At 45.3% G+C, this 18,266-nt stretch overlaps 1 protein-coding gene across 2 annotated transcripts in view; it reads right to left on the minus strand.

Annotated features, from left to right (window-relative positions):
• taok2b (TAO kinase 2b) overlaps positions 1-18,266 on the minus strand; it is a 71,657-nt gene that overhangs the window by 15,778 nt on the left and 37,613 nt on the right. For both annotated transcript variants that reach the window (XM_041884656.2, XM_041884649.2), the window contains 9 exons: positions 16,760-16,853; positions 16,353-16,434; positions 15,688-15,855; positions 14,252-14,458; positions 12,515-12,744; positions 9,972-10,149; positions 9,387-9,515; positions 5,122-5,325; positions 4,327-4,566 (listed from right to left, as the gene is read on the minus strand). In XM_041884656.2, coding sequence (XP_041740590.1) covers positions 4,327-4,566; positions 5,122-5,325; positions 9,387-9,515; positions 9,972-10,149; positions 12,515-12,744; positions 14,252-14,458; positions 15,688-15,855; positions 16,353-16,434; positions 16,760-16,853 — 1,532 coding nt within the window. The remainder of the gene's footprint in view (positions 1-4,326; positions 4,567-5,121; positions 5,326-9,386; positions 9,516-9,971; positions 10,150-12,514; positions 12,745-14,251; positions 14,459-15,687; positions 15,856-16,352; positions 16,435-16,759; positions 16,854-18,266) is intronic.

Genomic DNA, 18,266 nt, shown 5'->3' on the forward strand with positions numbered 1-18,266 from the left:
ATGGACGGGTGACCAAGCAATCAATTCAATGTAGTTAAGTATAATAATTATTTTTTTGTATGTGGACACCCCTTCAAATTAGTGGATTCGGCTATTTCAGCTACACCCGTTGCTGACAGGTGTATAAAATCGAGCACACAGCCATGCGATCTCCATAGACAAACATTTGCAGTAGAATGGCCTTAATGAAGAGCTCAGTGACTTTCACATTTCTGCCCTGCTAGAGCTTCCCCGGTCATCTGTAAGTGCTGTTATTGTGAAGTGGAAACTTCTAGGAGCAACAACAGCTCAGCCACGAAATGGTAGGCCACACAACCTCACAGAAAGGGACCGCTGAGTGCTGAAGCGCGTAAAAATCGTCTGTCCTCAGTTGCAACACTCACTACTGAGTTCCAAACTGCCTCTGGAAGCAACGTCAGCACAATAACTGTTTGTCGGGAGCTTCATGAAATGGGTTTCCATGGCTGAGCAGCTGCACACAAGCCTAAGATCACCATGTGCAATGCCAAGCGTCAGCTGGAGTGGTGTAAAGCTCGCCGCCATTGGACTCTGGAGCAGTGGAAACGCATTCTCTGGAGTGATTAATCACGCTTCACCATCTGGCAGTCCGACGGACGAATCTGGGTTTGGCGGATGCCAGGAGAACGCTACCTGACCCAATGCATAGTGCCAACTGTAAAGTGTGATGAGGCGGAATAATGGTCTGGGGCTGTTTTTCATGGTTCGGGCTAGGCCCCTTAGTTCCAGTGAAGGGAAATCTTAACGCTACATGTTGACTTGTTGGAAAGGTGGCATCCTATGACGGTGCCACGATGAAAGTCACTGAGCTCTAAGGCCATTCTACTACCAATGTTTGTCTATGGAGATTGCATGGCTGTGTGCTCGATTTTATAAATCTGTCAGCAATGGGTGTGGCTGAAATAGCCGAATCCACTCATTTGAAGGGGTGTCCACATACTTTGTATATTTTGTGTATATAGATAAGATAGATCTATATCAACATATATATATATATATATATATATATATATATCATTGGATACATAACATAATTCAATATAATTTGCGTGACAAACTGACTAGTATTCAAAGTCGAGGGAGGGGCCAGTCAATTTTCAGCTCTTTTTGGAAGAAATATGTTTGCATCGTTTTAGACTAGTTAAAACCCTTTGACCAATTTGAACGATTGTCAATTTCTTCGTTGAGTATTGCATTTCTCTCACATTCAGTGGTTCCCTCAACCTTTGGACTTAAGTCTTTATGGCTTTAAAACACATTTTAACCAATATCCCAATTAAACAGCAATAAAATAATATTAAAAAGGTATAGTCCTAAAATGAACAAAAACTATATAATACTTTTTTTTGCAGATATGGAGGTAGCCTAACCTCTCTGGCTGTATAACAGAACAGTCATTCAGACAACCGCTGTATCTTAATTTAGGAGAATGAGAAAAACAATGTTTACATGGTAAATCATTCGTTATATAAGATTATTGCCAATAGCACAATAATGAATAATCAATCTACTTAATTAGACGCTGAAATGTAATAACTCTGTAATAACGGTAATAACCATTTCACCAGCTTCCACTGCTCTCTATGTGTTCACGTTTGGGGTCTTACTATCAAACTATCAACTCTTCTCAATGAGAAATACTAACTAAATATCTAATATATCTCACTAAATTGACAGCCAAAGTCGACCCGGCCAAATACAATATGCAATATCTCAAAACATTGGCTAACTGATAATTGGGTATAATAATATTGAATATTGTATCCTATATTCGGATGACTGATAGAGGTACAGTACTGGATTTTAAGAACAAAAACACATTTTGGGAAATTATTTCACAGTTTAGCGTATTCGTCAAGTTTTACGTATTAAACACATTATGTATGTAAGCTTGTACATAACATTAATGTATTAAAGTTCGCTTTGTGGATTGAAGCAACCTTGTTCTGGAAGTTTCTGCGTGGTTGAATATTTATTGCACTATATTAATGACCTAGTAGTGTTTTATGGGGGCGGTTATGTGAAATTATCCAGATGTAGGCCTACTTCTACTTTCACAGTCATTTAGGATTATAAATGGGTTGAAATGCTTGATTTGTGGACAATCCACAGCCAATAATATCTATCAATAGTGGCCATTGATGATAACCACTATCCACTGACAACAAATTCAATGTGCGTGAACAGTGCACTAAAAAGACTTGAAATCTTAAAACGTCCATAAAAACACAAGAATAGATTGCACAAACATGGTCTCAGCAATAACCATAAACATATTGTCTTACGAATTAAGAACAAAATAAAGAAAACATTTAAACTTTTACAAAAAGCACAATAGTGAGTGACAAACGGTGAAACTTCAATGGGGTATAAGACAGTGACATGACAGGAGTTGCTGGATGCTTTTGGCAATACAGTACATTAAAACTGCCAATTACATTCCAGTCAATGCAACACAGTGTTAGGTTGTGTGCATCATAGGTATACCTATCTTTGGGAGGGTTGAAAATGGACCCCAAAACCGTGCGAGTCAGGAAACAAACGCACATGATGGTCAGACAGTGATCGATGGAATGCACACACACTATCCAACTCCCTAACTCTCTCCCTCTATTACTATCTCCATGGTCGCACTTTACCCCTCACACTCCGCCCAGATGATGTTCGTCTCAACCCACATTCCCACCTTCCCTCATCTCTGAAAATACACTCTCTCTCCTCCCTTCTTTGCCTCTCCCTCTCGCTCTTCCTCCTCTCCTTCTGTTTCTGCTCTCTGATCTCCCTAGGCAGTAGCCTGGGCAGCCTGCTAGGTTTCTCCACTCTCAGCAGACCGAATGTACGAAGTCTGCTCAGGCACTCCGGGGGCAGCTCTTTAAGGACCCTGCTAGCTAGCCTTAGCACGACCGAGTTGGCCAGGTCGGCGAGGACCCCTAGGGGGCGTCTGACAAAACGCCTGACCCAGAGGAGGCACGTGGCAAGGGGCGAGCCATCGTGGCCCCTGCCCGCCAGGCGCTCTAAGGGCAGGCTCTTTAGGGGCACAGGGATTTTGGACTGGCGCCCGCCCCAGTTGCGCCCGGCCTTGGGGAACATGTCATAGAGGCTGCGCTCCGCCAGGCCCCCAAAGAGAGACTGGCAGATGTTGAAGAGTGGGCGGGGGAGGCGAAAGAGGAACCTCATCCACAGACGGTTGAGTTTACGGGGGGCGTTTTGTAGGAAGACGCGTGCCGGCCGCACCACCAGCACCACCACAAGGTAGAGGGAGAGGAAGAGGGACGGCGAGCTGAGGAAGGAGGCAGAGATCAGGGCCACGGGGACGTAATAGAGACCCAGGCTCAGCGAGAGGCCCAGGCTGAAGAGGCCGCATGCCCACAGAGTGAGGGACAGGTAGGTGGAGAGAGAGAGGGAGCAGCAGGAGCGGAGGAAGAGGTAGGAGAAGAAGAGGGCGAGGAGGGCGAGCTCGCCCGAGAGGAGGAGGGAGGCCAGCGAGGGGAGAGGGGGAGAGCGACGAAGGGAGAGGAGGAAGACTGAGAGTAGGAGGAAGGTGAGGTTGGAGGGCTGGACGGCGGCAGAGAGAGAGAGGAGGAGGCAGATGGAATGAGAGAAGAGGGAGGGAAAGGAAGAGGGGACGGGGGGAGGAGAAGGGGGAGGGGCAGAGAGGTGAAGAGGCTCGAGTTCCTCAAGGGTGTCGGGGAAGTAGAACTCAGAGAGTTCGTCCGCCTTGCGCTGCTCGCGGACACGCCTCCGTTCCAGGGATGGGGAGGAGATAAGCTCAGACGGACAGCCGTCTGCCACGCCCCTATCCTCCTCCTCATCGTCATCATCGAGAACGTATCTCGCTTCGTCTTCCTCATCCCCCTCCCCCCACTGCACTCCCTCCACCTGCCTTAGCTCTCCTTCTCCCTCCCCCGCTTTCCACTCCTCAACTTCTTGACCCTCGTCATATTCGCTTTTCTCGCTCTCCTCCTCTACTTCAACCTTTGTTTCTACACTGGAGCAAACCTCATCCCCCACCTCCTTCTCTTCTCCCTTCTCAATCTCTCCATCTCCACTTTGGTCTCTCACCACCTTTTCTATCCCTCCTTCAAAACCTTTCATAACCTCTGCTTCGTTTCCCTCCTTCATTTCCTCTTTGGTTTCACATACTTCCACCTCTTCCTTCTCCCCTTCCTCCACCGCCCCCACCTCTTCCACCCCCTCAGCCCCAGCCTGGGCTCCCCTTTGCCCCCCTGTCTCCTGGCCCTCGTCCCCCCTGTCCTCCTCCTCTGGAGGTGGCTGGTTCTGGGTACTGGGGGTCTCGCTCTCACTCACTTTGAGGCTTTTGGGCTGCTGGCGGACCTCCACGGCGTGCTTCTGCCTCAGCTCCTGCTCGCGTCGCTTGTTGTACTCCATCTGATTGGTGAGCTCCGTCTGGTGCTGCGTGCGGATCAGGTCGGCCCGCGTGCGCTGCACCGAGCCCAGCTGCCGGAACTCCATCTCCTGGGTGGACTCGTGGTGGCGCAACAGCATTGCGCACTCCAGGTCCTTCAGCGTCTGCTTCTTGTTCAGGTCCTGGATGGAGAAGGAAGAAAGGAGAGAGAAATGGATGAGGGTAGGGAAAGACATATGGAGAAATGGAGAGAATCTGGTTATCTGACCAGATAACAACCCAAATATGTCATTTTTGCCTGTTGGGGAATTAGGCATTAGTGCTGTACTATATAACATCACAGAGGTAGCATTATATCGGGGTTAAAGAAAAAACAAATCCCATGACTGAAACTTAAGTCGATCTCATATCGATTGTCTGGGGCCAAGTAAACTTTTTTTTACATGAAACCGAGGTTATGACCATCATGCTTTTAGGGAAAGAGGATCATTTTGTACATGTATTAAACAGCGCGTTTGACCAATTCCAGTCCGTTTCAACATTGAAAAAAAATAGAACAAAAAAATCTATCTAATCAACTAAAAAAATCAGTCGCAGTGACGGAGAACTTTAACCCCTGCATTATATAATGAGAAGAGTAGTAGTCCTAGACCAGAGCCTTGTGGAACTCTGAAACAGCTCTATTGCTAGGTCACCTGAAATATTTATTTGTTATGGGTACTGTTGAAGTACTATACCTCTCGGAGTAGGTCCTGCTCCAGGTTGTGGCGCGCCAGCAGCATCTTCCTCTTGTACTGGCGACACTGCAGCTCGTAGTACTGCCTCTGGCGGCGCAGGAGCCCCGCCTCCTCTTCCGCCTGCAGCTGCTGGAGACACTCCTTCTGATGCACCAGCCACTCCTGCTTCTCCCGCTTGGGGGTCAACTGGTTCTCGTTCAGTTCCTGGGAAATACAGCAGGAGGAAGGGTCAGAGCGTGACACCACCACTTGATAGGTCAATATAATAGCTTGTGATTAAGGTATAGTGGTGGCATGCGTTTTGGCAGGGGTTAATAATGGTTGCTGCGTGGTTGGTATATGGCTGTATCTTTGTTAACGGCCATTGTTAACAGTCAGATGATTTGGGTGAGTAGCTGTACTTCTCAGCTATGAGTGGTTGCAGTATGATTGGTGAGTAATTACAGTATGGTTGGTGAGTAGTTACATAATGGCTACAATGTGGTTAGTGAGTAATTACAGTATGGTTGGTCAGTAGTTGCAGTATGGCTGTGGTGTGGTTTGTTAGGGGTTGCGGTATGGTAGGCGAGTAATTGCGGGTTTGGTTGCAGTATGGTTGGTGAGTTGTTACAGTATGGCTACGGTTTGGTTGGTAAGCAGTTGCACTACGGTTAGATAGAGCCCTTCTCCCTCAGTTAAAACAACAGAATATTCTGCTATAGTAATTTCGGACCATTCCCCTCACATTCTGGACTTAGCTCTTTCTCCGAACGCAAAAAAACAGTCGAATTGGAGATTTAACACGGCCCTATTGTCTAACAAAGAATTCTATGACTTTATTTCAACCAACAGATGTATTAATTCAAACTAATAAAAATGACAACACCTCCCCCTCTCTTCTTTGGGAGACTTTCAAAGTTGTATTATGGGGAAATAATTTCTTACAATGCTCATTATGTCAAACAAAGAAAACTGAAACGTCAAGAACTTGTGGACTCAATCCTGGAAATAGACCGCCAATATTCAACTTCACCATCCCCTGAATTATACGCAGAGGCTGAAACTTCAAACTCAATTTAATCTGCTTTCCACTGACAAAGCAGAGTTTCTGTTGCAACGAACAAAGGGGACGTACTACGAATATGGTGACAAGGCCAGCCGCCTTTTGGCACGCCAACTTACAACGCCAGTCAGCATCTCATCTCTCAGGTATATGACTCTTCCCATAATCTTACAAGTGATCCCTCTAATATTAATTAAACTTGTGTCATTTTATTCTAACCTCTACAAATCCGAACCCCCATCAGATAAAACGGCTATGGACTACTTTTTAGATAACTTGGATATTCCATCCATTGATATGGACATGAGTAAAGTTCTGGATAACCCTCTGCATCTAGATGAGATAACAAAGGGTCTAAAGTTAATGCAAAGTGGCAAGGCCCCAGGCCCTGATGGCTTCCCTGTCGATTTTTATAAAAAATGGTCAGATCAACTCACCTCATTACTATTAGATATGTTCACCGACTTGTTATCACAGGGCTCTCTCCCCCCGACGCTAACTCAAGCCTCCATCTCACTTATACTCAAGAAAGATAAAGATCTGGCAGAATGTGGTGGATATTGGCCCATTTCACTTTTGAACGCTGATGTTAAACTATTAGCTAAGGTTCTAGCATGCCGATTGGAACCCTGCCTTCAGGATGTCATATTTGATGATCAAACAGGTTTCATCAAAGGGCGACAACTGTTTTCCAATGTACGCAGTCTTTTGAACATTATATCCTCCTCCTGTCTCTCCAGACCCCAAAATTGTTGTTTCTCTTGATGCGGAGAAGGCTTTCGACCGGGTGGAGTGGGATTATTTATTTACGATTTTGGGAAGATTTGGTTTTGGGTCCAATTTCATCTCATGCTCTATTCTGCTCCTACGGCTAGCGTACACACCAACTCTCAAAATACTTCCCCCTCTCCAGAGGGACCAGTCAAGGGTGTCTCATGTCCCCGCTCCTTTTTGCACTTGCGCTAGAACCGCTTTCCATGGCCTTAAAATGATAATTCACTGGAATTCACAGAGCTGGTGAAGAACACAAAGTGTCACTGTATGCAGATGATCTACTATTATATATCACTAACCCTGTGAACTCTGTCGATAACATACTGCATATTTTAAACACATTTGGATCATTCTCAGGTTACAAATTGAACATTCAGAAAAGTGAATGTTTTCCAATCAACCCCGCTGCCAAGCTAATTCCCCCTGGAGCCCTGCCTTTGTCTGTCGCCCTCTGATTTTTCCTATTTAGGTGTGAATATAACACATTCTCTGGCTAACCTCCATAAAACTAACTTTGCAAGTCTAGTCACACGAGTTAAAGCAGACATACAACGCTGGGATAGTCTGCCTCTCTCCTTAGCTGGATGAATCCAATCTGTTAAAATTAACATTTTACCTAGGTTTCTGTACCTTTTTCAATGTCTTCCGATTTTTCTGCCGAAATCATTTTTACCAAGTTGGATAGGCTCATCAGTCATTTTATCTGGGCAGGCAAATCACCTAGGATACGTAGAGCAATACTTAAAAGAAGGAGACAAGATGGAGGATTGGCGCTTTACTGTTGGGCAGCCAATATTAAAAAGTTTATGGTCTGGTGTAATGCTCCAAGTACCAACTGGTGCTAATTAGAAGCACACTCCTGCCAATCATCCTCCATTTCTGCTCTTGTGCCCCACTGTCCTTGTGTCCTTCAAAGTATACTGGAAACCCCATTGTGCTCTCTACTTTCAAGATCTGGAGACAGTTGTCAACATTTTAGACTTTTTGCAAGATCTGTATTTTCTACACCTCGAAAAAATGTAATACACAGAGGTTGTCCTGATAACATTTTCTTGAGATGGCAGCCTTTAAATTTCATTTTTTTCAGGAGTAAGAATCTTGGCCAACAAGGGATATGAGAGGGTGTGGGAGAGAAGGGATAGTATGTTGTGATATTTATTTATTTAGTTTTGTGTATATACAGTACTAGTCAAAAGTTTGGACACACCTACTTATTCAAGGGTTTTTCTTTATTTCATTTTCTACATTGCAGAATAATAGTGAAGACATCAAAACTATGAAATAACACATATTGAATCATGTAGTAACCAAAAAAAGTGTTAAACAAATCAAAATATATTTAATATTTGAGATTCTTCAAAGTAGCCACCATTCGCTTTGATGACAGCTTTGCACTCTCTTGGCATTCTCTCAACCAGCTTCATGAGGTAGTCACCTGGAATGCATTTCAATTAACAGGTGTGCCTTGTTAAAAGTTAATTTGTAGAATTTGTAGTCCATCATTACTTTAAGACATGAAGGTCAGTCAATACGGAAAATTCAAGTTTCTTGAAGTGCAGTCGCAAAAACCAAGCACTATGATGAAACTGGCTCTCATGAGGACCGCCACAGGAAAGGAAAACCCAGAGTTACCTCTGCTGCAGAGGACAAGTTCATTAGAGTTAGCTGCACCTCTCATTGCAGCCCAAATAAATGCTTCAGAGTTCAATTAACAGACACATCTCAATATCAACTGTCCAGAAGAGACTGCGTGAATCAGGCATTCATGGTCGAATTGCTGCAAAGAAACCACTACTAAAGGACACCAATAAGAAGAAGAGACTTGCTTGGGCCAAGAAACACGCGCAATGGACATCAGACCGGTGGAAATCTGTCCTTTGGTCTGATTAGTCCAAATTTGAAATGTTGGACTGGTTTGCGCTTAGTGGGACTATCAATTGTTTTTCAACATGACAATGAACCAAAACACACCTCCAGGCTGTGTAAGGGCTATTTGACCAAGGAGAGTGATGGAGTGCTGCATCAGATGACCTGGCCTCCACAATCACCCGACCTCAACTCAATTGTGATGGTTTGGGATGAGTTGGACCGCAGAGTGAAGGAAAAGCTGCCAACAAGTGCTCAGCATATGTGGGAACTCCTTCAAGACTGTTGGAAAAGCATTCCTCATGAAGCTGGTTGAGAGAATGCCAAGAGTGTGCAAAGCTGTCATCAAGGCAAAGGGTGGCTACTTTGAAGAATCGCAAATATAAAATATGTTTTGATTTGTTTAACACTTTTTTGGTTACTATATGATTCCATATGTGTTATGGACAGTTTATCCAAGTGATTTGATCCATATCGCATGTCAAATTGCCATATTTGGTCATTTCATGCAGCCCTAGTAGATGGATTATTGGTTGGTGAGTAATTGCAGTATGGTTGGTGTGTAGTTGCAGTATGGTTGTACCTCTTTGAGCTGCTCCTTGCGTGCGCGGTACTGGCGTTTCTGTGATTCCAGCAGGCTGGTCAGTTCCTTCTTCTGCTGGGCCAGGATGTGCTGCTGGAACTTCTTCTCCTCAGCCAGGGCTGCCTTGGTCTGAAAACCAACCACACAAGGCCATAAACTGGGTAAGAATAGAGCTAAACCCCAAAAAATCTAGACCTTCTATTCAGCTTGACTATCTACTTAAAACTTTGGCCTACAAATGTACCTTGAGATCCTGGGATAGCCGCACCCTGTCGCCGTGGCCAATACCCTCTCCTCTTTTCTTTTGACGCTTACTTCCACCTCATTCCATTCCTGTCTACCCCCTACCCCCCCCCACCTTTACCTCTTTCTACAACCTGGTGCTTCTTGCTAAGGTTGTCCCCACCTTCCCAACTCCTCATTCCCTTCCTATCCCTCCCTCACTTCTTTCTCCAGGATGGCTTGGTGCTACTTGCTCAGTTTGTCCCCATCCCCTCACAATCCTCTTTCTCCAGGATTGCCTGGTGCTTTTTGCTGAGGATGTCCCCACCTACCTCCTTCCCCATCCCTCAATCCCTCCCTCACCTCCTTCTCCAGGATAGCCTGGTGCTTCTTGCTCAGCTTGTCCCCCTCCCCTCCAAAGCTGTTCCTCTGGTTCTCCAACTCCTTGTCCAGCCTCAGCTGATGCTCATCCATCTCTGCCTTCAGCTTGTTCTCCAGGCCCATCAGCTGCTTCTGGTGCTGCCGCCGCATGCGCTTATACCTGGGATGGGGTAAAGGAGGATTTGACACGAGAAAAGTATGTCAAAAACCAGTACAGCCAACTGGAATGGGCATTTACATAATCAGCCTATTCTAATATTTTGCCACTAATTGGTCTTTTGACCAATCAGATCAGATCTTTTACCAATAACTAGGCAGCCCTTGACAACAACCAGTACAGCCAACTGTGCCGGTCGTTTTTATATAGTTCCATTAACTGCTTTCTAACCACAAATTAGTATTTAGCACATTTATTACCAGTGGGTTAAGCTGGTTGAAATGACATCAATACAACCAGTTTACAACCCTAATGTTGTCATTTCGTTGTAATGATTTTTACAAATAATTTCAACCAGTTATGGCCGCTAGGTATCCACTTTTGTGCGTCACAGCGTGGCTAGATCAAGTCGCAAATAGTGTTGCACGGTACACCGAAACTTCTGTACTTCTTCAATACTAAACGAAAAACGGTTCTGTTACTTTGTTATTCTATCAAATGTCTCACATTTGGAAATAAACTAAATGTATTGAACTTTGAATGTATTCATTTGCCCAAGTTTATCATAAGACATGAACAGAATGCATTAGTGATTCTTATTCCCTGCAACTTTCTGAAGAGGCAACGGCACGGGAATGCACCCGTCTGTGTGCGGTACGCGTATGTCTACCACTTTATGTAGCCGTTAGCTATAACCGTCTTCGGGTAGATGAAAAGCCTTTCCCAAAATCCTTCTCAATTAAAAGCTAACAACAAAGTAGCCTACCTGTCAGATTCAAGATTATTTGCATCAATTCAGTGGCCATTTGTTTTGCAAACTCCAAGTGCGCTACATAAAACATTGCTAACCAAATAAGAGTGTTAAGTGCATGCCAATTGAATTAAAGGGTAACTACACAAAAAAAACTAACTTTAAGATTTTTCCCAGACCTCAAAAGTGGTCCAGATGTGGTTTAAGCATTGTTGTGGACTTAGAACATCCAATTTTGTTGTTTTTCTATTTTTTAAAAGTGGGATTTTGGGTTAAACCAGAAAAATCAGTCCTGCTCTCCGCTTAATTTTTTTGCCTTGGGATTGTTTTGGTATCGAGTATCGTGATACTTAACCTGGTATCGTGAGAACACTAGTAGTGAGTACCTCTGAATAATACTATACAAGTACACTCCTCTCCATATGTATGCACGCATGACTGTAAGTCGCTTTGGATAAAAGCGTCTGCTAAATGGCATATTATTATTATTATGTATTTGGACAGTGAAGCTAAATTGTTTAATTTTAATGTTTAAGTTTCATATGTGGCGACAGTACAGAATGTTTATTTGAGAGTATATTTAAACGTATCCGCTGTACCGTTCAGAAATGTAAGCACTTTATATATCTAGTCCCCCCATGTGAAGAAGTCATAAGTATTTGGGCAAATTCACTTATAGGGTATTAAAGTAGTCAAATGTTTTGTAGTTGGTACCATATTACTTGTACACAACTACATCCAGCGTGTGACATTGGATGAATTTGCAGTTTGTTTTGGTTATGTTTTGGGTTATGTTTTGCCCAATATTAACTGAATGGTGAATGATAACTGGAGTAATATTTTTTAAAGTGAGTAGATAAGACGTTTTTGAACACTTCTAAATTAATCCTGATAATGCCATGATTAAGAAAAACCATGAATGAATCATGAATAATAATGAGTGAGTGGGGTTACAGAGGCTACAACAAAACATGCTAACCTCTCACCATTACCAATAACAGGTGAGGTTAGTATTTTGGGGGGGAATGACCTTTGTGCATCTGTAACCTTCTCACTCAGCATTATTCACAATTCATTCATGTTTACCCATAATCATGGTAACATCCACATGAATGTAGAAGTGTTCAGAAACATCTTCTATTCTTCCAAAATGGCACAAGACATTATTCACCATTTAGTTCCTATTGGGCAAAACATAATCCAAAACAAACTGCAAATGCATCCAACAAGTTTGTAGAGTCATTGCGTGCAAGGAATATGGGACCAAATACTAAACTTTTGACTACTTTTATACACTATAAGTGAATTTGTCCAAATACTTATCACTTCTCCAAAATGAGGGGGACTAGATACATAAAGTGCTTTCATTTCTAAACGGTAAAACAGATATGTATGAAAATACACTAAAATAAAAGAAGATAGAATGTTACATATTAGATGACGGTACAGCATATCTACAATACTGAAGTATAGAGCCAAATTGTACATTTTAGCTTCACTGTCCAAATACATATTGAGGGGAGTGTACTTATCTTGATTTCTATGGACTACCCAATCCTTTGCCTTCTAATTCCAAACGGGCTCTTTGTATTGGTCGTTCCATAAAAGCTCTCCTACCCGGACATCTGCTCCCTCAGCGCCGACCCCTGCTCGTGCTCCTGGATCTGCCGGGTCACCAGCGATGCTGTCCGGATGGTGGCAAAGTGGTCTCGGCTGCGGTGTCCCCTCCGCCTGCCAATTCCTCCCCCGCCGCCGCCTCCTTCTCTTCCCTCACCCCGTGACGACGGGGGCTGCTGCTGGGCGTCCAGCTCGGGCTGGTAGGGGTCGTCATAGATGTTGTCATGGCTCTGATGTACAGAGAGAGACAAATCGTTGCTGTGTAAATCATATGTTGCATTGTGGAATCGATCTGGGGGTGGGGGAATAGTAACTAGTTAGCCACTAGTGAGCCATTTCTGTGGTAAACTAAATTGAGGTAAAACCTTAAATTTACAGTTTTTTTTAAATCAGAGCAACAAAAAGGGGCATGGATCAGAAAACCAGTCAGTATCTGGTGTGACCACCATTTGCCTCATGCAGCGCAACATATCGTCTTCCCATAGAGTTGAACAGGTTGTGTATTGTGGCCTGTGGAATGTTGTCCCACTCCTTTTCAATGGCTGTGCGAAGTTGCTGGATATTGGCGGGAACTGGAACATGCTGTCGTGCACGTCGATCCAGAGCATCCCAAACATGCTCAATGGGTGACATGTCTGGTGAGTATGCAGGCCATGGAAAAACATAAATTTTCAGCTTCCAGGAATTGTGTACTGATCCTTGCGACATGGGCCTGTGCATTATGTTGAAACATGAGGTGATACCGTCGGAAGAATGGCACGACAATGGGCCTCAGGACCTTGTCATGGTATCTCTGTGCATTCAAATTGCCATCGATAAAATGCAATTGTATTAGTTGTCCGTAGCTTATGCCTGCCCATACCATAACCCCACCGCCACCATGGGGCACTTTGTTCACAGCGTTATCAGCAAACGCCAAACACGCGGTCTGCCATCTGCCCGGTACAATTGAAACTGGGATTAATCTGTAAAGAGCACACTTCTCCAGCGATTCAGTGGCCATCGAAGGTGAGCATTTGCCCACTGAAGTTGGTTACGATGCTGAACTGCAGTCAGGTCAAGATCCTGGTGAGGACAACGAGCACGCAATAAGCTTCCCTGAGACGGTTTCTGACAGTTTGTGCAAAACCTATTTAATTGCGCAAACCCACAGTTTCATTAGCTGTCCAGGTGGCTGGTCTCAAACGATCCCGCTGGTGAAGAAGCCGGATGTGGAGGTCCTGGGCTGGCGTGGTTACACGTTGTCTGCAGTTTTGAGGCCAGTTGGACGTACTGCCAAATTCTCTAAAACGACGTTGAAGCCGGCTTATAGTAGATAAATTAACATTCAACAGCTCTGGTGGACATTCCTGCAGTCAGCATGCCAATTGCACGCTCCCTCATCTTGAGACATCTGTGGCATTGTGTTGTGTGACAAAACTGCACATTTTAGAGTGGCCTTTTATTGTCCCCGGCACAAGGTGCACCTGTGTAATGAATTTGAGAGAAATACGTTTTTTGTCCTGATGGACACCTTACATGTTGCGTTTATATTTTTGTTCAGTGTAGTAACCGTTTATCCCCCTCATACAGCATACAGCAATTTTGTCACATACTGTGACAAAATTGTGAAATAGGACTTGGGGTGACGCTTTGGGCAAATTGGGGGGGTTCTTATCTTATGCCCCCCGCCTTGGGAAAAATAGTCTAAAGGAAACACTGCTGTGACTAATGTCTAAAAGGTAAGTCCCAACTGACCAGGGGCTTGTGCAGGACTGAGCTGTTGGAGGTGACTGTTTGCTCGCCCTCCTGCATCATGGCCATCTCGCCGCTGTCGTCCGAACCGTCCGCCAGGCTGTTGACCGAGCTGCTCTGGGAGCTTGCGCTGATGGACATGGAAGGCAGCGAATGGGAGCTCTCCATGCTGTTGACCGTACCCGTCCGCAGCATGTACTGCTCCACGTCCTGGAGACCGAAGCAGAGGGATGGTGGTTAGGAGAAGTGGTGATGACATACGCACACATACGCACACGCACTCAAATGCATAGCTAGCCTACATACACCTATACACACCAACACCAAAACACACACACACAAACACAGACCTTGTATGTACACACACACACACCCCCTCCTGTATTTCCTATGCAAGACCCTGGGGGAACACAATTAGATCCTGAAGGGTCATCAAAAAGAAAGGAGGACCAAGGCACTCTTCATATAATTAATTAAAATGCCTTTATTTGTATGGCATGTTCAATGGAAACAAAGTTAAAAAACTCCTGAAGAGATCAAAGTTATTAGTATTGGGGATGAGAGGTCATTCAATGTGTCGACGCACACAATGTTGGACTATACTGTGGTGACGTATGCTATGCAAAGACAGGATGGATGCTAATGCCAATCCTCTTCCTCTAAATTAAGACCAGTGCGTTCTGTAGTCTGTGTCATCCCCCTCCTCACTCCACTCATCCTCCTTTTTTATTTTGGTTCTGGTCCTATATCATCCTCGGCTCCATGGCTAAGTGGCCAACTGTTACTACTCTCCTCCTTCCTCCTCCTCTCTCCCTACTACCAGCTCATTTTCTCCCTCTATGTAACATCTCCATGTCCTCCCCGCTTTCTCTCTCCCCCACCGCTATCGTCTCTCACTTGTTCATCCCTCTCTACCGCCTCTCCTCCAAGTTCACTTTCTCCCCCTCTCCCTTGTTACCTCCCTTTTTTTATGCCATTTCTCTCCTCCTCCCTTCTTTCTACCACCTCCTCCCGCCCTCATCAACCCCCCTCTACCTGCCCCCCCCCATCACACCCCCCTTCACCCCTCCCTCCTTACCATCTCCTCATCACACCCCCCTTCACCCCTCCCTCCTTAACACCACCTCCCTCATCACCCCCCCTTCACCCCTCCCTCCTTACCACCACCTCCCACCCTCCTTACCACCACCTCCCTCATCACCCCCCTCCCCTCCTTACCACCTCCTCCCCTCCCCCTTCACCCCACCCTCCTTACCACCACCTCCCTCATCACCCCCCCTTCTCCCTCCCTACCATCTCCCTCATTACACCCCCCTTCACCCCTCCCTACTTACCACCATCTCCCTCATCACCCCCCTTACCACCTCCCTCCTCCCTCATCACACCCCCCCTAAACCCCTTCCTCCTCATCACCACCCCTGTCCCCTCCCTCCTCATACCTCCTCCTCTTCCCCTCCCTCGGGCTGGGGCCCATTGAGGGCCTCGTGGAAAAGGATCTTCTTCATTTTGCGGTACTGCAGGTTGTCCAGCTCCCGCACCGCGTCTTTGGTGCGAGCTATCAGGTCCATCACCACCGTGTGGGGACGCTCTCTGCATAGGAAATTGTGCTGAGGGAAAGGGAGAATGGATTTTAAGGTTATTCCAGCAGGAAAAACTGGTCGGAATGATGTTAGAATTACATAATTTCACAGTTTCTGGTTGTAATGACGTCATGTCAATCAATGCCATATTTGTTGGTTTAATGTATCAACCATTAGCCTAGTGGGCAAAACTAGTTGCAATGACAGATTATAACGTTCAACCAATTCTGGTTGTAAGGACGTCATTTCTACCTGATGGTGCCACTTGGAGCTGTTGGCGAGTTAAGGTTCACTTCAAACTGGACCCATTGAAGAGATGCTTCTTTGTCATTATGAGAATAAGGAATCACAGCACCTCTTTTGGCCACCTCTGATATTATTAATGGGTAAAGAGTTCATGACCATTCCTTGGTTTCTACATGAGGCACTACACACCTGTTTGTGTAGTGCCTTCTTCAGACTTTCTTAAACTTTGAATTACTTTATTTTTAAAGAGGAAACGTAGACCGAGAGATAACGTTTACCTTCAGCAGCACGTCAGAGGTAGGTCTGTCCTGGTGGATCTTCTGCAGACACGAGTCCACAAAGTTATGGAAATAATCAGACCTGGAAAGGACAATGAGACCAAACAATGAAAAACTATTCACAGTCACACTATAAAACGGTACTCATCTACACCAGGAGTGTCAAACTCATTTTGCCAGCAGGCTGTATGTATGACACCCCTGATCTACACCAATGGCTCATATTGTCCTCAGAAAGTAGCCTGGTCACAGATCTGTTTGTGCTGCATAGCCAAGTCCTAAGATCATTGTCATAGGAGGAGGTCATACAGCACAAACAGATCTGGGACCAGGCTACCCAGAAAGTACATTGACACCAAACAAAAAGAGGGCACAAGACCCTCCTCTGTGCTCAGTCAGTTGCTCACCAGTGATTGGACTGCAGAACGGGACTCTCGTTCTGGGCGATGTGGTATAAGGCACTCATAGCATTCATGTTGAACAGAGGCGGCTTCCTCTCCGCTGCATAGAGAGAGAGACAGAGACAAAGTTCAGGAGACATAAAACATCAAAACACACTCTAGGCCAGATTTGTAACATAAAATACAGGTGTGCACCATTCAGAGGGGCGGGGCTACTCCGGGAATCCCAGCCGACATTACAGGATTCCCTGAACAAACCCCTTATTACCGGCATAGGTGAAGGGACGGGGGCAATTACGCACAAGAAATAGAGGACAACAATGGAGACATGGGGGGGGAAGGAACGGACAAAGAAATAAGGAGTGCCATTCCGTGAACATTAAATATATAATTTTGATTTTGCAACTTTAAAAGCAGACTTCCTCGGTTTACACCACCCCTCGCTACTGTATAGATCAGAACCCCTCTGGACTGATCACAGTGGTGGAGAATGCGGGCACTAGAAGTGGTGACAGAGTTACTATGTTATATTAAGGATGGATGCCGCATTGTTAAAACAGTTGGCTACGTGCGCCATTGCGCAAAAGGAAAGCACAGACCTCTTGAGAATTTAAGTGGCCAGATTGGCTCAGGCAGGGAGGACAGTAAGCCTGGAGTGAGGACCCATATACCTAGGCTACAAGAACAGGATGACAATGAGGTCTATCTGCTTTCATTCGAGAGGTCAGCAGTAAGAGAACTATGGGCCCCGGAGCGGTGGGCAGGGATGCAAGCCCCCTTTCTGTCCGGGCGTGCGCAGGCTGCATATTTCGACCTGGATTCTGCAGAAGCAGTGGACTAAAAGAAATTAAAGGCCGAAATCTTATCCCGTTACTGTCTGAATCCACGGGCACAGGCCAAGCGTTTCCACGCGTGGACCTTCGATAGCAACGAGTCAGTGTGAGCCCAAATATACCAACTAATACGGCTGACCAGCGGTTGGCTTGAAATAGAAAAAGGAACCAGGGCAGTCATCGAAACACTGGTGATGGACAGAATTGCTAGAGCTCTTAATGGTGCCTAGAGCATATAGAGACACGGTACTTTACCTGGCGCATTCACATGTGTTGGGAGGCCACTTGGCAGTAGACAAAACTAAGGAGCGCATCATGAGTAGATTCTACTGGCCCCACATTACAAGTGATGTAGAGAAGTACTGTAAGTCATGTGAACAGTACCAAAAGAATGTCCCCAAAGTCAATAACAGAAACCCGCTCATACTCCTCCCCATCGTTGAAACGCCCTTAGAGCGGATAGCTATGGATCTGGTGGGTCCTATTCACAAATCAGTCCGGGGGCACGAATATATACAGGTGGTAATCGATTATGCCACACTCTACCCTGAAGCCATTCCCAAGCGTAATTTATCCACTAAAGGTATTGCTAAAGAGTTAGATGTTTTCCAGAGTCAGCCTACTCTCCTCTATTTAGACCGACCAGGGGACCCGTTTATGTCCCGCATAACGAAAGACTT

Source organism: Coregonus clupeaformis, chromosome 1 (genome assembly GCF_020615455.1).
Source record: "Coregonus clupeaformis isolate EN_2021a chromosome 1, ASM2061545v1, whole genome shotgun sequence".
In the NCBI taxonomy this organism is placed as follows: Eukaryota; Metazoa; Chordata; class Actinopteri; order Salmoniformes; family Salmonidae; genus Coregonus; species Coregonus clupeaformis.